General features: G+C 39.3%; 1 protein-coding gene across 1 annotated transcript in view; it reads left to right on the forward strand.

The window, feature by feature from the left end:
• Window positions 1–25681, forward strand: part of TBC1D31 (TBC1 domain family member 31) — a 1335355-nt gene that overhangs the window by 862752 nt on the left and 446922 nt on the right. The window contains exon 17 of the mRNA XM_044066576.1: window positions 14569–14661. Coding sequence (XP_043922511.1) covers window positions 14569–14661 — 93 coding nt within the window. The remainder of the gene's footprint in view (window positions 1–14568; window positions 14662–25681) is intronic.

Below are 25681 nucleotides of genomic sequence, written 5' to 3' on the forward strand. Positions count from 1 at the left end.
ACATTTTTATTTATCATTTGTTAACTGGGTTGATGCACTGGTCTGAGGACTCTATTCAGCATTATGTCAATACTTTAAAATGGGCATATATTTGTAACCAGAGATAATACTGACAAAGACAAGTACACTTGACAAAGCAGTAGTGATGGCTAAATTGTCTGGCATGGACTTTTACTACATGGCAGATTATAGGTCTGAATAACACATTACAACATTAGGTAAAATTAGTATCTGTTTAAAGTTACATGGATTGTTGCTTTGCATGTAATAAAAAAATACATACACAGTTACCAGTATGTGTCAAATCATAATGAAAATTTGCAATGCATTTATTAGGCAACTCTAGCTATTACCTCTCGCATTACCATTCATAGGTGGTGTTAAAGTAGAAATTTAGGGAAGGAAGCATGCAGCTCATTCTCATTTCCCCTCGCTTGCCAGAAAGAGTGCAATTTCTGATTGTAAGGTACCAATCAAGACTCCTATCCCTATCCAACAGTAGCTCACTGTTGTTAGGGCAACGGTGCTCCACCTCAGAGTTTATCTCATGATGTAGACATCACTACTTCACTGGATTTTCCAATGGGGATTTAAACTTAACTGAAGCGGCACAAAACCATCCAGTAAGCTGATGTACACTACCATGATAGACAGAGCTGCCTATTTCTTATTTGATGTCACTGTTTCATTTGCATTTTAATATAGTTTTTCAGAAGCCGCTTTCCCTGATGGTCCTCATGAGCTTCATGCCCTTGAGGCAGGCAACCATTTCTGTTCTTTCACAAGAAAGTGTCTCTTGGGTCAAACCCGCATTTCTTTTTGGAGATTTCCAATGCACCAGTCCATCAGCCTCCCAGTTTATTTTGTTGTGGCAGAAGCTTAGTATTGTAAGGTCCTTCACAATCCTGGTCATGCTTCAGTAACATGGGTATTACCTGGAGCTGCTGTGCATTTTAAGAAGACAGACCAGTTCATCTCCTGTCTTCCATGGAGGGAGGGCATGCATTTGCCAAGCAGACACTTTCCAAGTAAATTGAAAGCTGCATTATGTTTACCCTCATTTTGTTAATTGCCTACAGGTAAGTGCTATAATCAGAGCCCTCTCCAGTAGAGGGGTGACTGTCTCCATTGTCTCCTCAAGAATGTCTTAATTATGGATATCTAGCTTGTGGTCATTCAGTCCTTGATGCACACTTCCACAAGCATTGTTGTCCTGACTGAAACACAGGACATTATATGTAAAGTCTGTGCTCTAGGACTCTGACATCTGAATTCTGCTTTTGCTGTCCTTCCACTTCTCCTACCGTGTTTGTGTTGTCAGAGATTCAACCCAATAAAGAACCCACCAAGGAGACTCCTCATTGTTGGGTATAACATATGGTCTGACATTGAAAATCGTTCTTGATGGATCCCAGGCTGATTTATCCTTCCAGCCCGCTAGAATTCCATGTCCTTTTTCAGATGTTCCCATGGATGTATGTTTGCCTTGATAGCACACGCTTTGATTTATATTGGCTACATAAGCATGCTTATGTCCTGTGTCCAGCAATCATTTTTCCACCTTGCACACTTCAAATCTCAGTCTTTGCTGTCAGTGGTAAAGTTCCTGCAGTCGTATGTCCTTTGTGGTTGACATCTAAAGTAAGAAATTTATCTTTTGATTTCTTTTGGCTTTTGCCATGAAATGGCAGAATCTCCATGCCTTCACACAGCAGGTGGGCCTTTGCCTCAGTACCTTAGGCCTAATTACTAGAACCAGCTTGCCAGCTAGTCTTCCATAGATAAGTCATTGGTTTCCATAGCCTCTGAGGCTTCTACATAGCTGGGATCATCCTCCTAAGCCGTGGCATGTGCGGTAAGTACTATGCGCTATCGTGTGTAATCAGTCGACTTGGGCATCCAGGTTCATAGCAAACTACCTCATTAACACTTTTTGAACACAACCTGGATAACTGCTTGTTGAACAGAAAATATACCCCTGGGATTCCACCTCTGTCCCAGCAGGACAGTGGCATAAGGTGCTGACTTGTTGGAACATGGGCTAAATTCTTAGCTAGGCTTGTAAGGGCCTCAGGGATGATCTGGTCGAGCATCAGTCCCATCCTTGTCGCCCATTTGATGCAGGGTTGTGAGTCCTGGAGGAGAAGCGCCTGTGGCTCCTACTCAGGGATGCTTCATCTCCTTATGTTTGTTCTCTTCTTCCTCCATTTGATCATCTCAGTCCTAGGTCTTTCCTAATTTCTGATAGCAGCACCTTGAGTCATCTTATTGCAGATCAGAAGTACTGGGGTGATAATTTGTCCCTTGGCTCCTCCCCCTTTAGTTTTTTAAACTAGATGGCCCTAGGTGAGGAGAAATCACTGGGGCAAGCCTTTGCCAAATTCTGTGGCTTAGATTCAGGTATTCTGTCACTGGTCCAGCTCATTTCTATCTCCTAGAGGCTGACCAGTATGCTAAAGCTTTTAGTTACCTTCCTCGTGCACTGCATATCTGCTGTAGGACAAATAGGTGCTGAAATTTCAGATCTTTCTTGCTGTCAAAAAGTTTAGTCAGTATCTTCTCTCCTCATTGTCTTCACTGTCAGCAGTCAACTTGCAACTAAAGTTTTGTGGACTAATAAAGATCTTAATGGGGAACTGCCTTACTTTTTTCAGTGAAACACTAAAAGTCTTATGCCTGTCAGAAAGGGGAAATATGCTTGTGGTAAGTAAATGCTGTACAAAGACTCCCACCCAAACTGTATTTTTCTGCCTTGGTGAAAGGCATAGCATATAGTACCGTGAGATTTGTTTGTGCTTCACACCAAAAGTGATTCATAGTGGGTGTAATAGCCTTAGACTTTCCCTAGAAAACTGACATTTGAAGGTCTTGCTCAAGCATCCATGGCTACCAAATTGTCTTCTCTGGAGCCTCCATCTACATCCGCAACCACTGTAAGTATATCGAACCACTTTTGTACTGAGCACCTTATAGGAACTGCTGAAACCCAAACGCCTCCACCCAACCAACTAGCCCTACATTATCATGATGATCCTTCAAGAACAGGAGTTATTAGATGGCCCGTCACAGTTTCGAACAAACCGACGGATGTTCCTTTTCCAATCCGGCTAAACAAGACAGCCAGAAGGAGATCCCTGAGTCGAGGACCGAGGAAACGGAAAGTGTCAACGGACAGGTACGAACAACCACAACAAAAAAGAAATTGGAACTGACTTTGGTGTATAATTTTTCTCAGCATGATTTATCGAATTCTGACATATCTCTTTTGAATAAAGGCCTTAATTTTGTGCCCTCGCAATCAAGTATACCATCAGAGACTTTTACAGACTTGAGGTTGTTTGCGAGAAAAGTAGCCATTAAATTGTTCTTTAGAAATAATAACAGCAATTATGCAACGGATACTATGAATGGCTTCAAACGAAATAGTACCTTTTGTCCACCTCTACCACCTATTGTAGAATGTTTTATAAAATCATGTGAAAAAGATATATATGCGTTTTATGCTAGAAAACATGTTAAAAACAGATTTTTCAACTTGAGTAATGCTGAATACACCTCTTTGAATGGGCTACGAAGGAACACTGATATTGTAGTATTGCCTGCTGATAAAGGGGGAGGGGTAGTCTTATTAGATAAAATTGAATACACTGAGACCGTAGAGAATATGTTGAGAAGTGATAACACATATAAGACACTAACCCTTGAAGATGTTATGAAAATAATCGACAATGTTAGTGATAACTTGTACGACCTCCTGATGTGTCGACAAATTAGTAAAGAAATGTACGAATATTTGCATGTTGAAGAACCTTTGATACCAACTTTGAAAGGTCTCCCCAAAATACATAAATGGATTGAACCTCTACCGATGAGACCTATTGTCTCAGGTAGACAATGGGCAACTTATTATGCCTCTATATTTATAGAAAAAATGTTGAGACCGCTCGTTGACAATATTGCTACTGTTCTGAAAGACACACAACAGCTGCTAAGAGACTTGGAATGTATTGAACTAACCAAGACAGGCGCTAGTGAATCAATATTAGTGACACTAGATGTTTGCAATTTATTCACTTGTATCCCAAATGAATTTGGGCTTCAAGCTATTAGAGAGTTAATGGTCAAAGAGAGTAGTTTCTCAAGTGATAGGCAGATTTTGGTCAGTCAACTCTTAGACATGGTCCTTTACTATAATGTGTTCTTGTTCAATAACAACTACTATCTACAAACATGGGGTGTCGCCATGGGCACCCCATGTGCAAACTCATATGCTAATCTCGTCTTACACTATTGGGAGCAAAAATATTTGTTCAATAGTGTGTGGATGAACAAAATAGGGATTTATAGGAGATTCGTAGATGATGTAATATTTTTATGGAAAGGGACCACAGAAGAACTACAGAGTTTTGTGGACTATCTACATGAGACTACAGAATTTTTTAGATTCACTTATGAATTTTCAAATGACAGCATTAACTTTTTAGATTTGACTTTATCTCTCAACACAGATGGGAAGATAGTTTCTAAATTGTTTAGGAAAAAATGCTGGAAAAACACTATGCTGGAGCATAGCAGTATGCATCCCAGATATGTTTTTTCTGGGATAATAAGGGGTCAATTCTCAAGGATTATGAGAATATGTAAGGACCCCTCTACCCTACAAGAAGAAGAAGCAGATAGATTAGAAAATATCTTCCTAGAGAGAGGCTATAATTCAGTCCTGGTTAAGAATATAAGGCGTGACATTATTACCACCATGGGAGATGAAAGCTTGTCCTATTCTGAATTAAATGTCAATGAGGAAGATAGAACACATTTTGATAACAGGAATAGGCGAACTATTAATATACATAGAGCTAAAGATGAAAGGATTAGTTATGTGATGAAATACACAAACGATAATGCTGAGATTAGAAGAATTATAAGAAAACATTGGAACATACTTGTTACCACAGAAGAGATACATATGCTTGTGGGAGACAAACCTGCATTTGTGTTTTATACCTGTGATAATTTGAAAGATATTTTTTCCCAGAACTTGCATAATAATTTTAGTAGACCAACAAGAGAAAATGAAATATGTGGCACTTTTCCATGTCTGAAATGTAACATGTGTAAATACATCACATCAGTACAATATTACCAACATCCAAATGGCCATTTTGAATTTAGACCTAAGCTATATACTGACTGTAACACCATGAATCTGGTCTACATGGCAAATTGCACACTGTGCCAGGCGTTCTATGTTGGACTTACGAAAAGGAAATTAAAAGAACGCATTTATAACCATGTTTACGATATTCGTAAACAGAACGAATTGAATGCGCTGGCAAAGCATATAAAACAGAACCCTAATCATGAATTCAGATTTAGGGTCCTACAAGTAGTAAGGAATACTGTTAGAATGGGTGACAAAAGCAATTATTTACATAAACTAGAGTTAGATTGGATCTTTAAAACAGGAGCACATGGAGAACCTGGCATTAATAATTACCTCTCTTTAAAACCAATTTTGCAGCAGAAATGAAATCTGGTCTAATATTTGAAAATATTTAATATTATTAGGACAGATGAAATTTGATTAATTCTACTTGCTGATAAGTGATCACTCTACTCATCAGTCTATTTATTTATTTATTCCATTAGATTATTATTATTATTGGTTATATTATTATATTATTATTAATGAATTCTAGATTTTGAATTTAAGTATATAAAATTAAGGGTAATATTTTATATATATACTATAATTAGAAATTCTGACTCTATATGTTCATTAATTGATTAGGCAACACCTACAGCAGCATAGTTTTTTGACATTATTAGTACTCAATAAATAGGACGATAATAATTATTTGATATAATAATAACACTCTATAGACAGTATTTTGAGTTGTTATGTATTGTATGCTGAATAAGTAAGTTGAATAATAGTAAGGCCTATCGGCCTTATATAGTTATCCAGTTTATATCATGTATTTTCCATAAGCTGTCATGTTGTTTTACGTCTTGAAATCTTGGCTTCTTAACTATACGGCTTTATTATGCTTATGCATTGTGCTATATGATATGTACACTTTGGAACTTACATTATAATTAGATATACAAATAAATCAGTATCTTGGAAGTAAATATGACTGTAGTTAGTTGTTATATATAGGACTATGAAGATAATTTTGATTCATTAAACAAGACGTTATGCAAAATTACCACTGCATATTTACGATTATATTGAATCTAGTTCTTAGTTTCTAGTTACTAGCCACGTAGTAACAGGTAACTAGTTGAATGCACAGTTTTAATACGTAAAAATCACGCCTTGTCCTATTACATCATATTAGCCAGAATAACAGCGTGACATTCTTCATTTTTGAATTGTTATTTATTGTTTGCTGAATGAGTAAGTTGAATTAATAGTACGGCCTATTGGCCTTATATAGTCATCTAGTTTATATCATATATTTTATAAGCTGTCGTGTTGTTTTACATCTTGAAATCTTGGCTTCTTAAGTATGCGGCTTTATTATGCTTATGCATTGAGCCATATGATATGTACATTTTGGAATTTATATTATAATTACATATACAAATAAATCAGTATCTTGGAAGTAAATATGACTGTAGCTAGTTGCTATTTATAGGACTATGAAGATAATTTTGATTTATTAAACAAGACGTTATGCAAGGTTACCACTGTATATTTATGATTGCATTGAATCTAGTTTTTAGTTTATTGTTACTAGCCACGTAGTAACAGGTAACTAGTTGAATGTACAGTTTTAATACGTAAAAATCACGCCTTGTCCTATTACATTACATTAGCCAGAATAACAGCGTGACATTCTTCATAGCTACAGCTATATATTTTTCTAAATAAGCTGCATACAGACATTTGTTATTTGTTTTCTGTATTTCTATTATCTTTTAATGTTTTTATTAGTTTTTTAGATGCATAGTTACGTCGAATAGGTAGCAGAGTTCCTAATATATATTTATCTTAAGTATATATTCCACTCATAAGGATTTATTATGAGAGAAATGAAATAAAAATGATACACTGTGTTTTTAAACATTTTTTAAACATTTTAAACGTTGCACTGATGACTTAGAAAGCTTCTAACCATGATGTATCTTTAATTATTTGATTGGTTAATTAAGTGATCATGCACTGATTGAATTCAATTAAATGCTTGATTTTAAATATATAAAAGGTTGTAAGGATATGGTAGTAGTAGATCTGAAGAAGCGTGCATTAAGCACGCGAAAGCGCTTATCTCTTATTTTCTATGGAATAAAAGAAGTTTTTTGATATAACTGGACTTCTCGTGGTGTATCCTGACAACTGTTTTTACTACGATTTTGGACTAATAAAGATCTTAATGGGGAACTGCCTTACTTTTTTCAGTGAAACACTAAAAGTCTTATGCCTGTCAGAAAGGGGAAATATGCTTGTGGTAAGTAAATGCTGTACAAAGACTCCCACCCAAACTGTATTTTTCTGCCTTGGTGAAAGGCATAGCATATAGTACCGTGAGATTTGTTTGTGCTTCACACCAAAAGTGATTCATAGTGGGTGTAATAGCCTTAGACTTTCCCTAGAAAACTGACATTTGAAGGTCTTGCTCAAGCATCCATGGCTACCAAATTGTCTTCTCTGGAGTTCCCCCTTAGAGGGTTTTGAAGGGGCACTGATATCCACCTTTGTTGAATGGCCTGGGACAGATGGTTCTGCTGCTGTAGTCTGTGAGCCTTTGGTCCATTAGTCTAATTCTCCCGGCCTGTCTGGCAAGACTTCATTGAAAATCACTAGTGGCCAGGATACCAACATATCCAGTCAGAACAGATGTCACGTGCCAGTTGAGAAGGGAGAAATCCTGCTTCGGTCTGACTGAAGAAGCGGACAGTGTTCCGCAGGTCTTGGTAAGAGAAAAGGTAGCTGGGTAGCTCATTGAGGTCTGGACATCAGAGTCCTTCAAGATTGTTTAGCTTCAGACCCCCAAGCAAAACATACAAAAAATGGAACATCCTTCTCCCTGTCCAACTCCATCCAGTTTGAGGGGTTCAGAAAAAGAAAACTGTTATAACACAAAATAGTGTTTCTTCAGGGTCTTGCAATCTTTCAAGTCTTCACCCCATTTGTTCACATTCTAAGAAAAATCAATCCCCCTTTTCCTCAGAAGAGGAGGTACTGTCATATTCTGAGGGGGGGGGGCTGAATTATGCCTCACAACTCTCTCTTCTCTATACCCAGACTCTAGTCTCAGTCAGAGGAGACTAGGTCTTCTGACACATTAAATGAAGAAATTGTATTTTCTGATGATCTTCTTTTTTTTCCAGCTGTTCCCATTAGGGGTCGCCACAGCGGATCATCTGTTTCCATTTCTTCCTGTCCTCTGCATCTTGCTCTGTCCCACCAACCACCTGCATGTCCTCTCTCACCACATCCATAAACCTTATCTTAGGCCTTCCTCTTTTTTTATTACCTGGCAGCTCCATCCTTAGCATCCTTTTCCCAGTATACCCAGCATCCCTCCTCAGCACATGTTCAAACCAACACAATCTTGCCTCTCTGGTTTTGTACCTAAATCGTCCAACCTGGGCTAACCGTCTAATATACTTATTCCTAATCCTGTCCACCCTCGTCACACCCAGTGCAAATCTTAACATCTTCTATTTTCTAATGCAATTAGTAAATGAAGTAATTCTTTAAATGGGAAGGAGGGGATATTTCAGAAACACAGAAATTGTCCTTTTGAATCTGGATTCCTCCAAACCAATTCTATTCCTCAAGTACTTGGAGTGTTGGAGGAAGCCTTTAATTCAGATTGTGCTGTTCCAGATTTTCAGCGTCATGCAGTTAAGAAGCCATAAAGGCTATGTAAGGTACATGATTCCCATAAATACCTTTTTAGGAATCCCTTAGCTGACCCTGCTGTGCTTTTTATGGACAGGGATAGTGGGTCTAAATATTTAGCCTTTTCTAATCCTGTACCCAGTGAGGAGGACAGCAGGACATTCAACTGCCAGAACTATATAGCAACGTATCTACTCTCTGTATTTTCTGACATTCAGCTCTCCATTTCTAACCTTCCTGCTTCAGACATTAAAACAACCTTATCAAACTTTGTATCTTCTGCCTTATGAGTTACAAAACATTCAATAAAATGTGCCGAGCTGACTAAAACATCAGGTTTGGTCACCAAGTCCTTCAGACCTTTCTTGCCTCTGATGAGCACTCCTCCTGTGGGTCTTCAAAGATTGACAGTTTTCTAGTGCTTTTCCAAAGCTGGGCAGCTAATTTTACTTCTGGGGGGTTAAAAATAGTTCTACTTTATATGACAACATTTTATTTTTTCCTGAGAAATTATATTTTTAAAAGCTAGGAAGAAGTGTTTTGAATTGCTGTCATGTATTACTTAAAGAAGTATCACTTTTTTTTTTTTTTGTAAATTGTTAAAAGTAATGTAGTGCATGGCACACCAGTGCCATGATTACACTAAACAAAAACACCTAAAAATCACATCCTGGTTCAAAGCTACTCTAACGTGCGACCCAACCTCAACACTGCTTAGAGGGGTGCTTAACAATTGTTAAACACCCCTACATGCCTTACACACTGTTAACATCGAGTTTGCACTAAAGCAGACAGTGCTGACCAGTAAACAGCAGCAGCAGGACATGAAACAGCGTTGTTTCAGGTCATGTTTCTTCTTGGTGTCTGCTAAAGTACGCACAGCATTTAGAAGTAACTACTTCCCTTAGAGAAGATGTAAAACCAACAAACACTTCCCCACTCCTTTATTGTCATTAAGAGCTGTCACAACACACCACATTTTTTTTGTATTTTTTGCTTGTTTTTTTAATCTTACTTTTCACTAACTATTAGTACATGGAGCAGATAAATCTCCATGCACTACAAAGAATTATGATTTGCACTTAAGGTGAATTTCTTGGCAATCGTGATGATAACTCATAATATATACATTACAAATGCTGACCTGATTATAATCCTATATTTTAAAATACGTTTTGTAAAGTAAAAGGTGTGTTAGTTTACTTTTGGGGGCTGGAGTAGGTGTTAAAGGTGTTTTTTGCTGTGTTTTAACTGGAAAAAGTTATTGTATTACAGTTTACCTGTTTTACCTGTTACTGCTACCATGCTTCCTCAGGAAACGAGCATCTTTTTTGACTTAACAGGGAAATCACCTGCTACCATTTCCTCGGTTCTTCCTTCTTCCATATGCAAAAAAGAAGAAAACTGTTAAGTAGACTTTGCCACCACAAGAAGCTGCTAAAGTGACTTGGTGGCAGGTGAGTGCTGTGGTCAAAACTGGTTCCTCTGGCCATTTACTTTTTTTCTCTGCTCCCTCTGATGTAGTCCCAACAGCCATCATGGAATAGGGATCAGGCATATCCTCTGCAGCTGTTGGAGTGCCCTTGGCAGGTAAGGGAGAGCAACTGTTGTTGGTTTTGGGAGAAGGGGAAGAGTATGTCACTCTGCCCAACTAGAAATCTATTGCCTTCCCTAGGGAGTTTTTTCTTGGCATAAGTTTGTCAATTTCTTCAGAAATTCCTGTCACAAAGAAGAAGAAAACAACACAGACCTATTTCTTTTGCTGTCTCAGTTACTCTGGATAGGAGTGATTGTGTTGAGTTTAACCCAGGGTTCAGTTCAGACACCTAACCCTTCCATTAAAACTATTTCTGGTTAAAGAAAAAGAGATTCTTCATTTTTGAAGAGATTCAAGATTTTTAACATCAAAATGATTGTGACGGGACAGATTATTTTATCTCTTCATGTTTATGATTTCAGTTCTGAGGACAGTGTGTCATCAGCCAGTCCCTTTGAAGGAGTCTCTTTCAATGAAACTGTCTTCATAATGAATCTTTTTTCAATGGAAAATCATGAAGAAAAAGTATTGTGATTTATTGCAACTGAAATTTTCAGATCCTATTCCAATTCCTCCTGATCCTTCAGCTCTAGAGGATGTTTTTGTTGCAAGCCTGTAGCTTGCCAGCCTGCGACTCCCCAGATAAGTATATAGATTGTATAAAGATCCTCATCTCAGATCTGACTCGGCACTTACTGCTTTAGTAAAACCAACTGCTGCTAAACATTTGGTCAATATTAATCTCTCTCTCCTTCTTACAAAGATAGAAGGGATTTGATAGATGTGGAAAAAAATGTATTGTTCTGCAGCACTTGTTTTTTTTAGGATTCTTACATTTCAAGTACATATGTTAAAGTTTGATTTGATGTTGTCATTTTCATTCATTCAGTCATTCCCCAACTGATGGGTTCAGATCTGACATTCAGATCTGACTTGGTTGCTTCTTCCAGAGAGTAGGATCCTAGAATTCTTGAGCTCCCCCCTTTACCGTAATACCCCACCAATCTAACATGCCTCAGGTTGTCTCATTTGCAGCCATTGTGAACAGACATGGATTATGAGCTCTCCAGCATTTAGCATATTTCTTCTTTTGGCTTCTGGTTTAAGTGAGTGTTGGACTTATAAATTCTACATACCTTAACTATTTCCCTCCCATGTTACCCTGATAATTTTTTTCCCCTTTTCAGTCCTTTTAGGCCTCCTATTCTAACTGCCTTTTTTGGCGCATGTGAACAGGATGATGAGGAAATTCCTCAGGAAGCAGGTGCAGGTGAGAGTCCTTTTGTCTGCATCCCCACTGGGGCTTGAGAACCACACCAGCTTTGATTTGTCTGATCCAAAATTCTTTTTCGGATCTGAAGATTCTTGTTTATTTTACTCTGATGTTACCTCTGAGTTGATCAGCACTGAGCATGGGAGCCAGGAGATTAGCACCGGGACTTTGGAGTCCATTCCAAAGCATTTGGAGCTGTCTAGTCTCCTTGGAGCCTCAGTGTTGGATAACTTGGGTGGAGTGCTGACGGGGCTGCAGGGGCCGACAATCTGAGAAAGCTCAATTTCAAATCCATCCATCAACTTCTGTCTCTCCTAGGTGCTCTACATTTGAGGTGGTAGAGAGGGTCCTTCTTTTTTTTGCAGATTTTTTGTATTTTCCAAATATGCAACAAAAAAAAGCAATAATAAAAAGTATTTACAATATTTGCATAATCAAAAAGAAAACTATCAGAAATATATCTGTGTAATTAAACTGTACTCTGCATTACTTTTAGTGACATGGTTAACTAGGTGTTATATCTAGGAATTATATTTCTCTAATAATGATAAGGCATTTTGGCTATGTTTACATTTCAACATAAATCTTTTTGATCTCATAGTACAGTAGAGAGTTGATTATCTGAACTTTGATTATCTGAAATGTCAGTTATTCAAACCCAGCCTTCCAAAGTTTTCAGGTAGAGAAAATCATAAAGTCTGAATATGTAAACGTTAAACGTGTTAGCTTGTGCATGTTTTTTTAACTTGTAGCCTACCTGTGTGTGAAAAATATTCTTTATTGTCCACTGGACTTGCTGAATGTTTGAAAAGTATATTCCCTGAATGGAGAAAAAACAAAAATTTTAAAAGTTTTTTTTTTATCCAGTTTAATGTATGTTTGATTATCCGAACTACCCTTGGTCCCAGTTAGATTGGATAACCAACTCTCTACTGTAATAAGTGAGATCTCTAATTACAACAGTGGCTAAGTTTATGAATTATTTGAAGTTTGGTAGATCTTCACTTTTCAATTTAATGTAATTACCTTTCTTGCAATTGTTAATAAAGCCCTCAGTTGGTGGTTGGAGGCAGGGCTGCTGTCTTTGAGCTTAGATCACCCAAGTAGTCAGTGGACAATTTAGTGGATTTGCCAGGTGCAGACAGATGCACCCCTCTGAATGTGGGACATTTCAGAAAGTTATTAAATGGTGATTGTTGAAAAGAATGAATTGTTGAAAAGAATGAACCCAGTCATAGCTCTCAGCACTGAGAATCTAGAGGATTGCCACAGGCTTTCTTTGGTGCCTCATTGAAAATCCTCTTGTTATTTCCATTGAGTGAAGTTTTATTAACATGTCATAGCTCATGCCTGTAAAAGAACAACTAGGTAGGAAGTAGTGAAGAAAACGGTAGCAGGCTAGGTTTTAGTGGTCTTTACAACCCTCTCCAAGACTAGAGGCTTACAAAATGGATAATATTTGACTGTACTCAGCTGTCCCAGAAAATGACAAGTCTTCTTCACATGACTACAAAAAACCTTTCCACACTCAAAAAAGTATATTTTCCATACTGAATAAAAGTTCTAAGAATTGACCGAGTTGTTCAGGATTTGGGAACTTATGTGGGCAGTGACCTAACTTCTGACTAACGTGTACATTGTTGTAAGAAAGTCCTTCTATGTTGTACACCTTATAAACAAAGGGATTGTGTCTAGTTCTAGGGATGTCATTGTCCCTTTACTCAGCCCTCATTAGGCCAGTCATTGAATATAATGCCCCCCTTTGGCATGTATCTGTCCAGACACAAGCAAAAACGGGGGTCTTAATAAAAGGATACAAGGCCTAAACAACATGTCCTACATTGACTGACTCAAAGCCCTGTCACTATACTCTGTATCCTACAGACTGCTAAAATATTGCCTGTGTCTGGCATGCAAAGCAGCCTTCAACCCGATACTGATGGATTTACTGCACATCAGCAAGTCTAATGGCATCAGAAGTACTTGGTTTAGGGATCTAAACCTCTCTGCAACATCAACAGAACAGTTTGGAAGAAGAGGTATATCTCACAGAGGCTGTAGCTGCTGTGGAACACACTCCCCATCCACATAAAATAAAGTTCATCCATGTCCATATTCAAGCACAACTTGAATTTATGGATGGAAAACAAAAATTATTCCAGGACTGTTCCCTGTACTACTAATGAACATAGGCAGCTCCTAAATGTTTTATCCCATGCATGGGTCCCCTCAAATTATTTATGATATGATCCCAGTATTCTCATTAGGGATAATATATAATTATTGACCATGGGATGGGTAAGGCCAGTCTCTAACAGATGGGATAAGTTAATTGGAGCACAAGAAGGGAAATTGGCTAGGCTTAAAATGGCTCCCAAAGGCAGTTACCGTAGTACTACCAATGAACCTATGAATAGTAGTCCCACTTTGATTCACCCACACATTGGGTTGTTTGCTGTCAGGCTATCAAAGGGCAGTTTTCTGTGGCACAGGTGCATGTACTTGCTTGTATATGTAAGTTACTTGTTGTGGGTTACAGTGTCTTTTTAGTCTGTGTGGTATACAGTAGGATGCAAATTTGAGTATTTTCTTGCATGATTCAGGAGTTAATGAGACAGGCATGACTCATTTGCTATATATTAACAACTATGTTAATGAGTTTGATTTCCTTTGTGTGAACTTTCTATTCTATACATTTAGAATTGTAATGTGCTGTAAAGAGCTTATCCACAAAGTATATTATTTTTCTTATGTCACTGTATATGTTTTTGATGTGCATTCCCTGTTCACTCTGCTGTGACAGTATTCCTCAAGAAGAACTGCTTAGAAATTTGCTTTGTGCCTAAATAAGTCAATCTTAAAAAATAGTGCTTAACTTATATTTTACATATTATGTTGCAGGTGTCTTTAAGAGATCAAGAAACAGATGCTGTAATAAAAGACATAGAAGTAAGGCAAATGGAACTTGAAGCACAGAAACAGCTTTTTGAACAGGTGAGCAGTAGTGCGATCGTAGCCGCCATTGTAGTAAGTAACATTTATATTTAACTCAAACAATAGCAGAAGATAGTAATACTGAAAATGTTTGTATCCCTTCTGTTTTTATTAAATATTTAAATGATGGCCAATTATTTCTCTAATAAGCCTTGCAAAATGGTGTTGCATGATTGTTGCATACGTATGCTGTTACATACTGTAAAAACTGTTACAATGCCCAAAACTAAATAAGTAAATCAAACTGGCATCATTAATCCTCCCTATCTAGCCTAGGCATCAGGGAACTATAGTAGGGTTTCCATCTGAAGTGTCTTTTTAAGGAGTAGAGTCAGGCCATTATAAAGAATACTCATCAGTCATTGACAGGCTAACTGCACAGAACAGGATTTTTGTGTGAGTAATTTGATTGGTTTTACCTGTAAAATGATCCCATAATTAATACAGCATTTGTGGTTTTGCTTCCAGCTATGAGCCACAGAGAAATTAAATCTTGACTGTGACTCAGGTGGCCCAAGTTTCATTAGCAGCTTTGAGACTGGAAGAGCTGGGCGAGGGAATTATGGGAGTGACCATCTGCAGCTGTTTATTTTTCTTGGGGAACTGGTTCCCGGTTGGCTAACAGTTCCAGTACAAGAAGAGGCTTGCGTGACAGTAGCTGTCAGTCAAGAAGATGTGAGCTTTGCTCTCCTAAAGAGAGTGACTATAGCCTTTGCTAACATTTGTGGAGGAGCAGTCACATGCAGATAGAGGGGTGTAGGCAGCCTTTGCCATGCCACAAGTGCTCAAGTGAACCAAGGGGCGGTAGGGTTAAGACCTTTAGAAATACCCTGAGATGCTGGATGTTGGTAAGGTACACAAGTAACCTGTCTGTACTACAACCCCCTTGGATGGGTATTGCCCCTGTACTGTTATGGGGATATCCCTAGTATTGGGGAATAAATGAGCCGAGTCCAACTGGGGAGGCCCAATTTGTTTTTTTCTTAATTAGAGACTGTCTTAGGAAAACTGGCATATGGCCTGTTGTACAGAACAAGCAAATACATCATAGTCTTGCATTATACCCAGTTTTCACTATGGAGGCTATATGGCCTCTGCTCAAAATGCTGAGTGAAGTTAATATCAAGAACATACATGCAGTAACTTCTCAGTAAACCAGAAGTAAAAATCCCATATATTTCACCAGAAAACATTTTCAGTTGTGACTTGTGCTCTCAGTGCCATGTTTTCATGCAGCTAAAATGGTTGGGTCAAATTCATCATTGTACTGCACATAAATTCTTAAAGATCAAGTAAAAAGAGTTCTACCAGCTTTTTTCCTGTGATTTTGCTCTTATCATATAAAATGGGCTTTCTGAATTCAAAACATATATATTTTTTACTTTAGTTACATCATTGGATCAATATTTATTAAGTTTAAAAACGTATATATTCTGTATGCTGAGCAGTTTTTCAGTTGCTTCCTCATTCTGTGTTGTCTGGAGGCACCTTCTGATAAGTTCATAAGGAAGAAGCTGTGTTATTTCAATACACTGAGGTCTTGAATTGAAGAGAGTATTGTTGTTGCCTGGAACGGGTACTTAGATTTTCTAATTTTCTGTGTTATTGAATCCTAATACCTATTCTGAGCACAACCTAAACTTGTTCTGCAGGGCTGTAGAGTCCTGTTGATGTTGTTCGGTGCAACAGCTCCACTTGTTGGGTGGCATGGCCATTTTGTTTTTATTTGGCATGGCCATTATGCCTGCACTCACTCCCGACAAGACAAGGAGTGGACTTGTGATACCACTAGCCTGCCAGGGAATCAGCTGTTTTTGAAAACAGTGCACTGTAATCCATCCCCACATGAGTTTGGGGTGAGGGGTGGCTAATGCTACACTGAACCGTTCATGTGTGTGTGGTCACAGGCTGTCCCTTCCTCGACTCCCGAAGGCTGCAACTTAGCTATACTTGTATATGGAAATTAGTACTGTGAGCAGTCTGGCTTCTCTCCATGTACTTACCTGTAGTAACTAGTCCCATAGACAGGTGGAGTATCCACCTTGCCAAAAAACCCATTTAGTTAAATAAATAAATGAACATTTTTCATTCCAGCATTAATGCTGTCAGTGTATAATACATACAAAAACATACTTTACTCAAGGTTATTACTGCAGCAATTTATATATTCTTCTATTTCTAAGAGTAATCATCTCACAGTAGGCAACTTTTTGTGACAAGAATATCTTATTTCATGTCATCTAAGAGGTGAAAATGTGATTGTGGGAGGTAAATTCCTTACAGGGATAATCACTGTATTTATCTTGCCTTGGTGCTAGTCATAATTATAAAAACTGTTCTATCTTCCAGCTATTTTTCATTAAAATTTTAAATAGAGAACCAAAAGTTAAAAGAGCTTGCACAGGGTAAAACATCTTCCAATTTCCAAAGCTGCTCATTCAGATATTCCTCTTCTGCAGTAAAAGAAGCTAAGGAAGTCTAAACCTGAAGCTTTTGCTGTCTGTTTGGACCCACTTGTCTCCACTGTGCCTCTTGATAAGTTCTTACACCTCTTGGGTTCTTTGGTTGCTCCATGTATTGTGACTCTATCAGAGGATGATATGATGCAGCCTTCTGTCACATCCATCTCAACTGGTAAGACATCTGCTTTGGGCAGGAAGAGGAAACCTTATCTCTCAGGAGAGGTACCTGAGAGCATTCCTCATTTTCTTGTAAGGGAAGAAATCCCTGGTTCCCTAATTGAGATAGTGGTTGGGGCCATCCTGTTTTGTGCAAGCAGACTTCCCCACTAAATAGAAGCAAGTACTAAATGTACCTGCCTTTCAACAGCTTGTCAAAGATTTACAGGATGATTGATATGATTTTTGCCATAGGTTCATAGGTGTTTACTGAGCTAATGGCCACAAGGACCTTTTTAAGCCTAGCCATGCATCTCAAATCTCTGGCAAGTTCTGATACCCTTGATAAGTGTAAGCAAGGGTCTGGGAGAGGAACCATTTACAGGTTACCTGTGTCCATTAGAGACATAGGTTCCAAACCAGGGATGAATTTCCGGTTTCCCATCCACTTGTTCAAGTTGCACTTGAATTGGGTTAGGGAGGAACTCTGCTTCACATGGATGGGGAGCCCATTCCATAGACACGGTAGTCTCTGGGATGCATACCTGTCTCTCCAGCAGGACCTATTTATATCACAGGCAAGGTTTGAGTCTTTAGAATGGGTAATTCTGGTGATGTTTGTTTTGTGGATATGCAAGAGGTTTGTCAGAGTGGGGTCTGACAGTGCTCTGTATGCTAGGCATAGATCTCCCTTCAAAAGCCTGTAGGAGACAATACAGGGATAGGGCTTGAGGCAGTCTGCAGAGGACATTTTACTTTACACCCTGTATTCTTTAAGTGAGGAACCTCTGTGGACGTTCCAGTTGTTGGATATGCCTGGTTAGGTATGTACCAAAGGGGGTATTGTACTCAGTGATAGGTCTGATGAATGCTGAATACAGTAGAACAATGACATCCGTGGACTTAGAATGCCATACCTCAGTGGCTTTTCAAAGCTGTTATGTCTCTCTCTCTCTCACACACACACACATGCATACACACACATTTGTTTCTTCTGCTTCTGTTCTTTCTTTTTTTCTTAAGATGATTCTGATGTCGGCTCTGTCATTTTCTTCCCATATTTATTCCCCAGTAGACTTTGAATCTGAAGAGGAAGACACCGTGTCCCCTAATTCTCCATTGGAAGAACTGTCTTTTAGAGTCACATTTCTAAAACTGATGCAGCCTGTTCTGTGGAAAGGAAAGTCGCTAATATTCAAAAAAGATACTGTGATCTTTTGTACATGGGAGTTCCTAATCCTTCTCCCATTCCTTTTGTTTTGGAAGCCTTACAGGATACCTTTACTACTGGTTCTTTTAACCTAGAAAGCCAGCCACTGGCCCTTAAGAAGCCTGACAAACTCTATTAAGGTCCCTGACTCCTATACGTATTTGAACAAAAATCCATCATCTGATCTTGCTGTTATTTCCTTGACATCTGATAAATCTACCAGACAACTTTCTTTTCCACACACTGCCCAATAGTAAAGGCAGCAGAGCTGTAGATAGGTATGGCAAAACAGTATATACATCAGCAACTCTGTCCTTTCATGCAATTAAATATATTAATATAAGATTCCTTTTGTATATTTTGGGAGATATGAATAAGTTTCTTTCAGGCATGCCAGAGTCAGACAGTAAGACTTCTGCTGTTTTGCATATTAAATGTAGTTATGATGTAGCAGATGCATTTTAGAGGGCAGCTGCTACAGGTTCTTTACTAAAAAAAACTTCCTGGCTAAGGCTTCAGCCTTTACCAGAGGAAGTTAAGTCCAAAGTTTTGGACTTCCCTTTAGATAAAGTACACCTTTTGGAGCCAACCTTTTCAAAAAATTGCAAGAGAGAGTCAAGATTATGCAAGATTTCATACAAATTTTTCTCCTCTAACAAAGTTTCAGGGAAACTATCCTTCTAAGGCAGGCCCCCTTTTTTTTCAATGATCAAAAACGGAAAATGCCCTCAAAAATAAATTCCAAGGTAAATCTCAGTAGGACTTTCAGGGGTCTAAACCCTCTTTTCCTGACAAGCAAGCCTCTGTATGACTATCCTCCTATACTTCCATCCCCTGCCCATGTCAGCCTGTCCTCTATTCCTCTCTCCAGGAAACTATTCCTTTCTCTTCCTGTGTAGGAATCCATAACAAACAGACATTTGGATTGTCTCCATGATTCATTATAGGTACAGGATGTCTTGGCTTTTTCCTCCAGTTCACACTGGCATTTATCAGTTCTCTTCAAACCCAAGCCCTCTGATTCTTCCTATGCTTTTGGGACCTCTTCTGTCAGGAAACTGTACAGATGGTTCTCTTTTCCCTGCAGGGACAAGGTTTTATTCCAGACTATTTCTACTTCTGGGGAAAGAGGGCAACTGGAGACCCATTCTAGAAGGTACCAGGTTTCAGCATGTTGACCCTACAATCACTTTTCCAATTATCCTTCCTTAGGCTTTTCTTGTGACATTGGATCTAATGGACACTTAATACATTCTCATTCACACATACTGCAGAAAATATTTGAGATTGTGTGCCTTATTTTTTTCACTTTCAATTTTCTGCTTTGCCCTTTAGTTTTTTACTGTCCCAGAGGTATTCACAAGGTTCCTTGCTCCTGTCACTGCCTTTTGCTGGCTTCAGGGGATTCAAGTTCTCCTTTATCTGGATGATCATCTGATTCAGGATCCTTCAAAGGACAGACTTCTTGAGGATTTGTACTTCACAGTGGATCTCTTACACCATCTGAGAATTCACCTTGAACTTCAAAAAGTCCCTTTTGTCCCTGTCTCAGGACCCAGGCATTCCCTGGATGTAGGCAAAATGCTGTGCAAGTGGTAGCTATTCTTCCTCCAAAAGTTCATTTCTTGAAAAATGGTCTTCAGCCCCTTCTGTCCATGGATTTGACCTCATCAGTAGAGGTTTTGAGAGCCCTGGGGTTTACAGCATCAACAATTTCTGTGATGCCTTATGTCAGACTCCATATGAGGATGATTCAGTAGCATCTCAAGTCAATTTGGACTTAGCACTGCCACCCCCCAGAAATTCCTAGTTACCCTCTTGTCCTTCATCAAAATCGAATTTATGTGGTGGATCTACCAGATTTCATTCAATCCAGGAGTGCCCCATCTAGTCCCTTCCTCTTAACCAGGAGCTTTATACAAATGCCTCAGACCTGGCTTGGGGGTGTGTACCAAGAGGGTAAAAGTTAAACAGAGGTATGTGTCATCCCCATTAGTGCAGCATATTTGTAAATAAATTGCCCTAACATATAGGTATCCTCTGAACTGTAGGACCAGTATGTACCTCAGCAGTGGAAAATCACTGTGTTCCAATATCCTCCCAGAAAACCATCTCCTCCTGTGCTATAAAACACTCTCTTCATATTCTAATTGTAATTTGTTGAGTAATCCCTGCTGGGATTTACAGATTTACATTCATGCATAACACTCCCAATAGCTTCCCTGTTAGTAATGTAAATCTACTTTCATTATCTTTTGTACTTCCAGCATATCAAAAGCCTTATTTCTGTGCTGTATGTTAGCAGCACCTTTGGCCTCTAAATGGTTCTGACAAAAACCCTAATAACTTATAGCCAAGGTTCCCTATTTTCAAGTGCTGAGTATCATCCAAGTACATTTCTAGCAGTAATACAAAAAGACGCCTAACTGTTTTAACATATGCAAATACCTTGTATCTTTTTACAGGACTTGTCAAACCTTTAACATTCTGTGATAATATTGCAAACATTAGTTATTATATAGCAGATCACTGTTACAATGCTGTCTTCTCCGTCTGCAACCCTTAATTTCCTTTAACTTTTGGCTATTCGACTGCAAATAGTTATTGCATTCAAAAACAGGTTTTTTTTTTGGATATAAAAAACACCATTGAACAGCAATTTGCTCAGACATTCAAAAAGTGCAACATAACATTTTATATTTTCTCCTCTAAACTTCCAAGTAGGAGGCAGTTTGCCTATAACGGAACAGAAAATCTAGGCAGGCAAAGTTTGTTATATTTTCTCAATTTATTGCTCATTATAGGTTCATAGGAGTTTATTCATAGTTCATAGGTAGGTACTAGGCTATCGGCCCTGGGGCCTGTGCAAGCCCAGCCAAAAAGGTACCCTGGCTTTTGCCACCCAAGAAAATTATTTTCCTGTGTCCCTGTCGAGCAGAGCCACAGAGGTGATCCCGGGGTGAATTTCCTATTTCCCATCCAGTCATCAAGATTTTTCTTGGAGTGCTAATGAGGAGCTTTTTGTTTGATATAGATAGGTAGTTTATTCCAGAGTATGGGAAGTCTCTGGGACAAGAATCTATCCCTCCGGCATGTTCTGTATATTGTGGTGACAAGGTTTTGGTCCCTAGAGCGTGTAGCTCAGAGGGATTGGGATTTCTTTAAGTGCAGCATGTCCAACAGCTCTGGGTTTGACATAGCGCTGTATGTTAGGCAGAGATCACCTCTGAGTAGGCAATATGCGACGGAATAAAGCTGGAGTATTTTGAGACTGTCTGTGTAGGGCATCTGTTTGAGGCCAGTAATCCTCTTTGTGAGGTATTTCTGCGGCCTTTCCAGTTGTTGTAGATGTTTTGTGAGGTACATACCAAAAGGGGCGTTGTACTCTATAATGGGTCTAATGAGTGATGAGTAGAGGGGGACAATGACCTCTTTTTTTCTGGATGAGAAACCTTTTGTGATGAGGTGTGCCACGTAGAAGGATTTCCTGACTACTGTGGCGATGTGATTATCAAAGGAGAGACTACTGTCCAACTGTGTCCCAATGTCTCTTATCACACTTTCGGTGTTAAGTATACTACCGCTTATGTTGTAGTTCATGGGTACATAGTTTTTACCAAAGGGGATGACAATGCACTTTTTGGCATTGAGCTTGAGGCCATGGCTTTGACACCAGGCATCTGTCTCAGTAAGGCCCTTTTGTAGGCTGTCCACATCGTTAGGAGTTTCAATTATGGCTCCTAGTTTGCAGTCATCTACGAACTTAGTTAGCCAAAGACCTTCTGTGTTAGCCTATACTTCAGAGAAGTAGATACCAAACAGGAGAGGATCCAGGATTGAACCCTGTGGTACTCCAATTGTCACTGGTCTGAAGTCAGATTTGGAGTCTGCTACTTTCACTGTGTGGGTTCTGTCAGTGTGCCAGTTGGCAACCCATCTTGTGACATAGGGATTTATACCTAGTTTAGTGAGTTTATCTATAATTCCAGAGTGGGGGGTGGTGTCGAAAGTCTTGGCGAGATCTAGATAGGCTGTGTGAACCACCTTACCCTTGTCTACGACTTTGGTGACTGCTTCAAAGAAGTCTGTCAAGTTTAGGAGACATGATCTGCCTTTTACAAACCCGAACTGAGTGGGGTTCAGAGTTTGGAGATTACCAATGTCTTTGTTTATAAGTTCCATGATGATACATTCCATGGCCTTGCAGACCAGTCTCATCAGGCTAATGGGGTGGTAGTTCCCGGGGTCCGTGGTGGCTCTCCCCTTGTGGAGTGGGATAACCGTCGCTGTGCACCATTCAGCAGGCACAAAGCCTGAGGTGAGGCTATGATTGAACATGGTACTTAGGTGAGGTGCCAGTTCATTCTGTAGTTCATGTAGAACGCAGCCTGGGATGTTATCTGGTCCCATGGATGCTGTGTTCTTGGCTTTGGAGAGTGTGTTTTTTACCTGTGCGGCCGTGATTACAGGAACTTTGCATTCTTCCAGTATAGAGATGGGCTCTTTAGTGGGTGAGAGGGGGGTAAAGTTAACACTGAACCTATCTGCCAGGATGTTGGCAATATCAGGTGGGTCTGTATATTTAGTGCCACTGTGCTGTAACTCAGAGCAGATCTGAGTGCTGCCATTGAGATTCTTGACATAGCTATAGAATGCTTTGTGGTTGTCTTTAGAATCCTTTATAATTAGACTAATGACTCAAAACGCTTTACAAGCCTAGCCAACATAACCCGATTTTATTCAGTATATGGCCCTAGAGGCAAGAGGATAGCATTATCTGTAGGGGACATAGGCACTACCCCAAGTGTGAATTTGCAATTCCCCAGCCATTGATCCAAACTGCACTTGAAGAGGGCCAGAGAAGGGCTCTGCTTAACGTGAATGAGAAGCCTGTTCCAAAGAAAGAGCAATCTGTGAGACACATCTGTTACTCCAGCTTGTTTTGCTTGATTTGCTAAGTTTAGATCCCTAGAACAGGTGACCGTCATGCTTTTCGTCTTGCAGATGTGTAGCAGCTCCGTCAGGGCTGAATTTATGAGTGCTGTGTAGGTCAAGCATAGGTCACTCATGAATAGCTGGTAGGAGACCGAGTAAATGGTTAAGGATTTTAGTTTATCTGTTTAGGACATGTTTACATCCTGTATTTCCTTTGTGAGGAACCTCTAAGGTTGCTCCAACTGTTGTAAATGCTTAGTCCAGTACATGCTACATGGCATATTGTACTCAATTATTGGTCTAATGAGGGCGGAGTACAGTAGGACTATAATTTCCTTGGATGTGGATATGCCATACCTTTACTTGTAAGTTGTGCTACATGTACGGACTTCCTCACCACTGTGGAAACATGACAAAGTTCATGCTGCCATCTATCTGTGTACCTAAATCTCTCACCTCTGAATCTACTGTTATGGGTGTACTGTTAATATTGTAGTTTGCAGATGCATTTGACTTTCCAAAGGGTAAGTTAATGCATTTCTTTGCATTTAGTTTCAGGCCATGGCTCTGACACCAATTATTTCTCTGATTTAGACCCTTCTGAAGGATAACTGCATAGTTGGGGAATTCATTGATCGCCTCCAACTTGCAGTCGTTGGCAGACTTTGTCATCGAGAGGTCTTCCATATTGGTCTTTGCATCCAAGAAGTGTTTTCTGAACAGGATTTGTCCCAGCATTAAGTTCTTTGGCAATCCACTATTAACTAGCCTCATACTGGATCTAAATTCACCGACTTTAACCACGTGTCCTGTCTAGGAGTCAATTGACTATCCATCTATTGACGTAGGGATTTATGCCCAGTTTTGTGAGTTTACTTATTATACCTGAGTGGGGAATTGTGTCACATGCCTTGGCCAGGTTGAAGTAGGCAGTATGTGCTGTTTGCCTTCATCCATGGCCTTAGTGACTTTCTCAGAGAAGTCCACCAAATTTAGTAGGCATGACCTGCCCTTGGCAAAGCCGAATTGGGTCAGATCCAGTGTTTGGAGGTTTCCTATGTCATTATTTATCAGGTCCATGATTATTCTTTTCATGGCCCTACAAGTAAGACTACTCAAACTTATAGGTCTTTAATTTCCTGGGTCAGTTGATGGTCCTCTTTATGGAGAAATATAACTTGCTGTCCTTCACTCTATCAGGACAAAGCCGGTCTGAATGCTGTGGTTAAATAGAGATCCTAATGGACCTGATAGGTCCTGATTTATGCTATTTAGGAGGCAGCCTGGTCTATTTCCAGGACTCATTGAAGCTATCTTTTTAGTTTTAGAGAACGCAATGGCTGCCTGTTCCTTGGTGATAATCAGAGGACTGGTGCAGGGTATTTTTCAAGGAGGAACTGGGGGTGATGGGGAGGTAAATTTTCAGCTGTATTCATCAGCTAGCAGATTTACTATATCTTTTGTCTAAGTATAGGTGATGCCATCTGTAACTAATTCCGTACATTGTTGGGTGTTGGCCTTAAGATTGCAGACATAACTGAAAAATGCTGTATGGTTATCCTTAGCATTGGAGGCTATTTTTAAGTCAAAGTCTGCTTTCAGAGACCCTGATTCACTTGTTTATACTAATGGGGGACTTGCAGCTCTGTTTTGCACATTCTCTCTTACTTCTCAACAGGATTTTCTTTTTTTTGTTTTAAAACCTATTAATACCAGGGTGTCTTGTTTTTGCTGTTTGATCTGAGTTTATTTTGGTCTGGTACTGCCATTTTTGTGCAGATGTACATACATATGTGGTCAAATAGGGCTTTTATGTATGCCTCTGCGTAGGCTTCTTGTGCCATCACTTAATAGAAGGTAGTTTGCCTTAGAGAAGTTCTTAAAATTTTTGGGGTTAGGTGGGGGGTCTAGTTGTAACCGTATTTCCAGGGAGACCTGTTTGTGATCTGATCTTACCAATGAGGACATGACATGTGTGTGTGTGTGGGGGGGGGGGGGGGGCAGCACTCTCCCATATTTGCGAGTACCAGATCTTGGATATTTGTTTCCCTAGTGGGAGTGCAGACCAGCTGGTCCAGGGCATTTGAGTTTACAAAGTCAAGAAATCTTTAGGGCCACATGTTAGTGATTTTACAAAGTCAAGAAATCTTTAGCCCTGCATGTTAGTGGTTGTATATGCCTCCCAGTTAATGAAAGGGTAGTTAAAATCAGTCATGAGTATGATATTTGGCTGGATGCTGAGTGATTCAAGTAACTT

This window comes from Protopterus annectens, chromosome 3.part1 (assembly GCF_019279795.1).
Source record: "Protopterus annectens isolate FY-2018-M chromosome 3.part1, PAN1.0, whole genome shotgun sequence".
Classification (NCBI taxonomy): Eukaryota; Metazoa; Chordata; order Ceratodontiformes; family Protopteridae; genus Protopterus; species Protopterus annectens.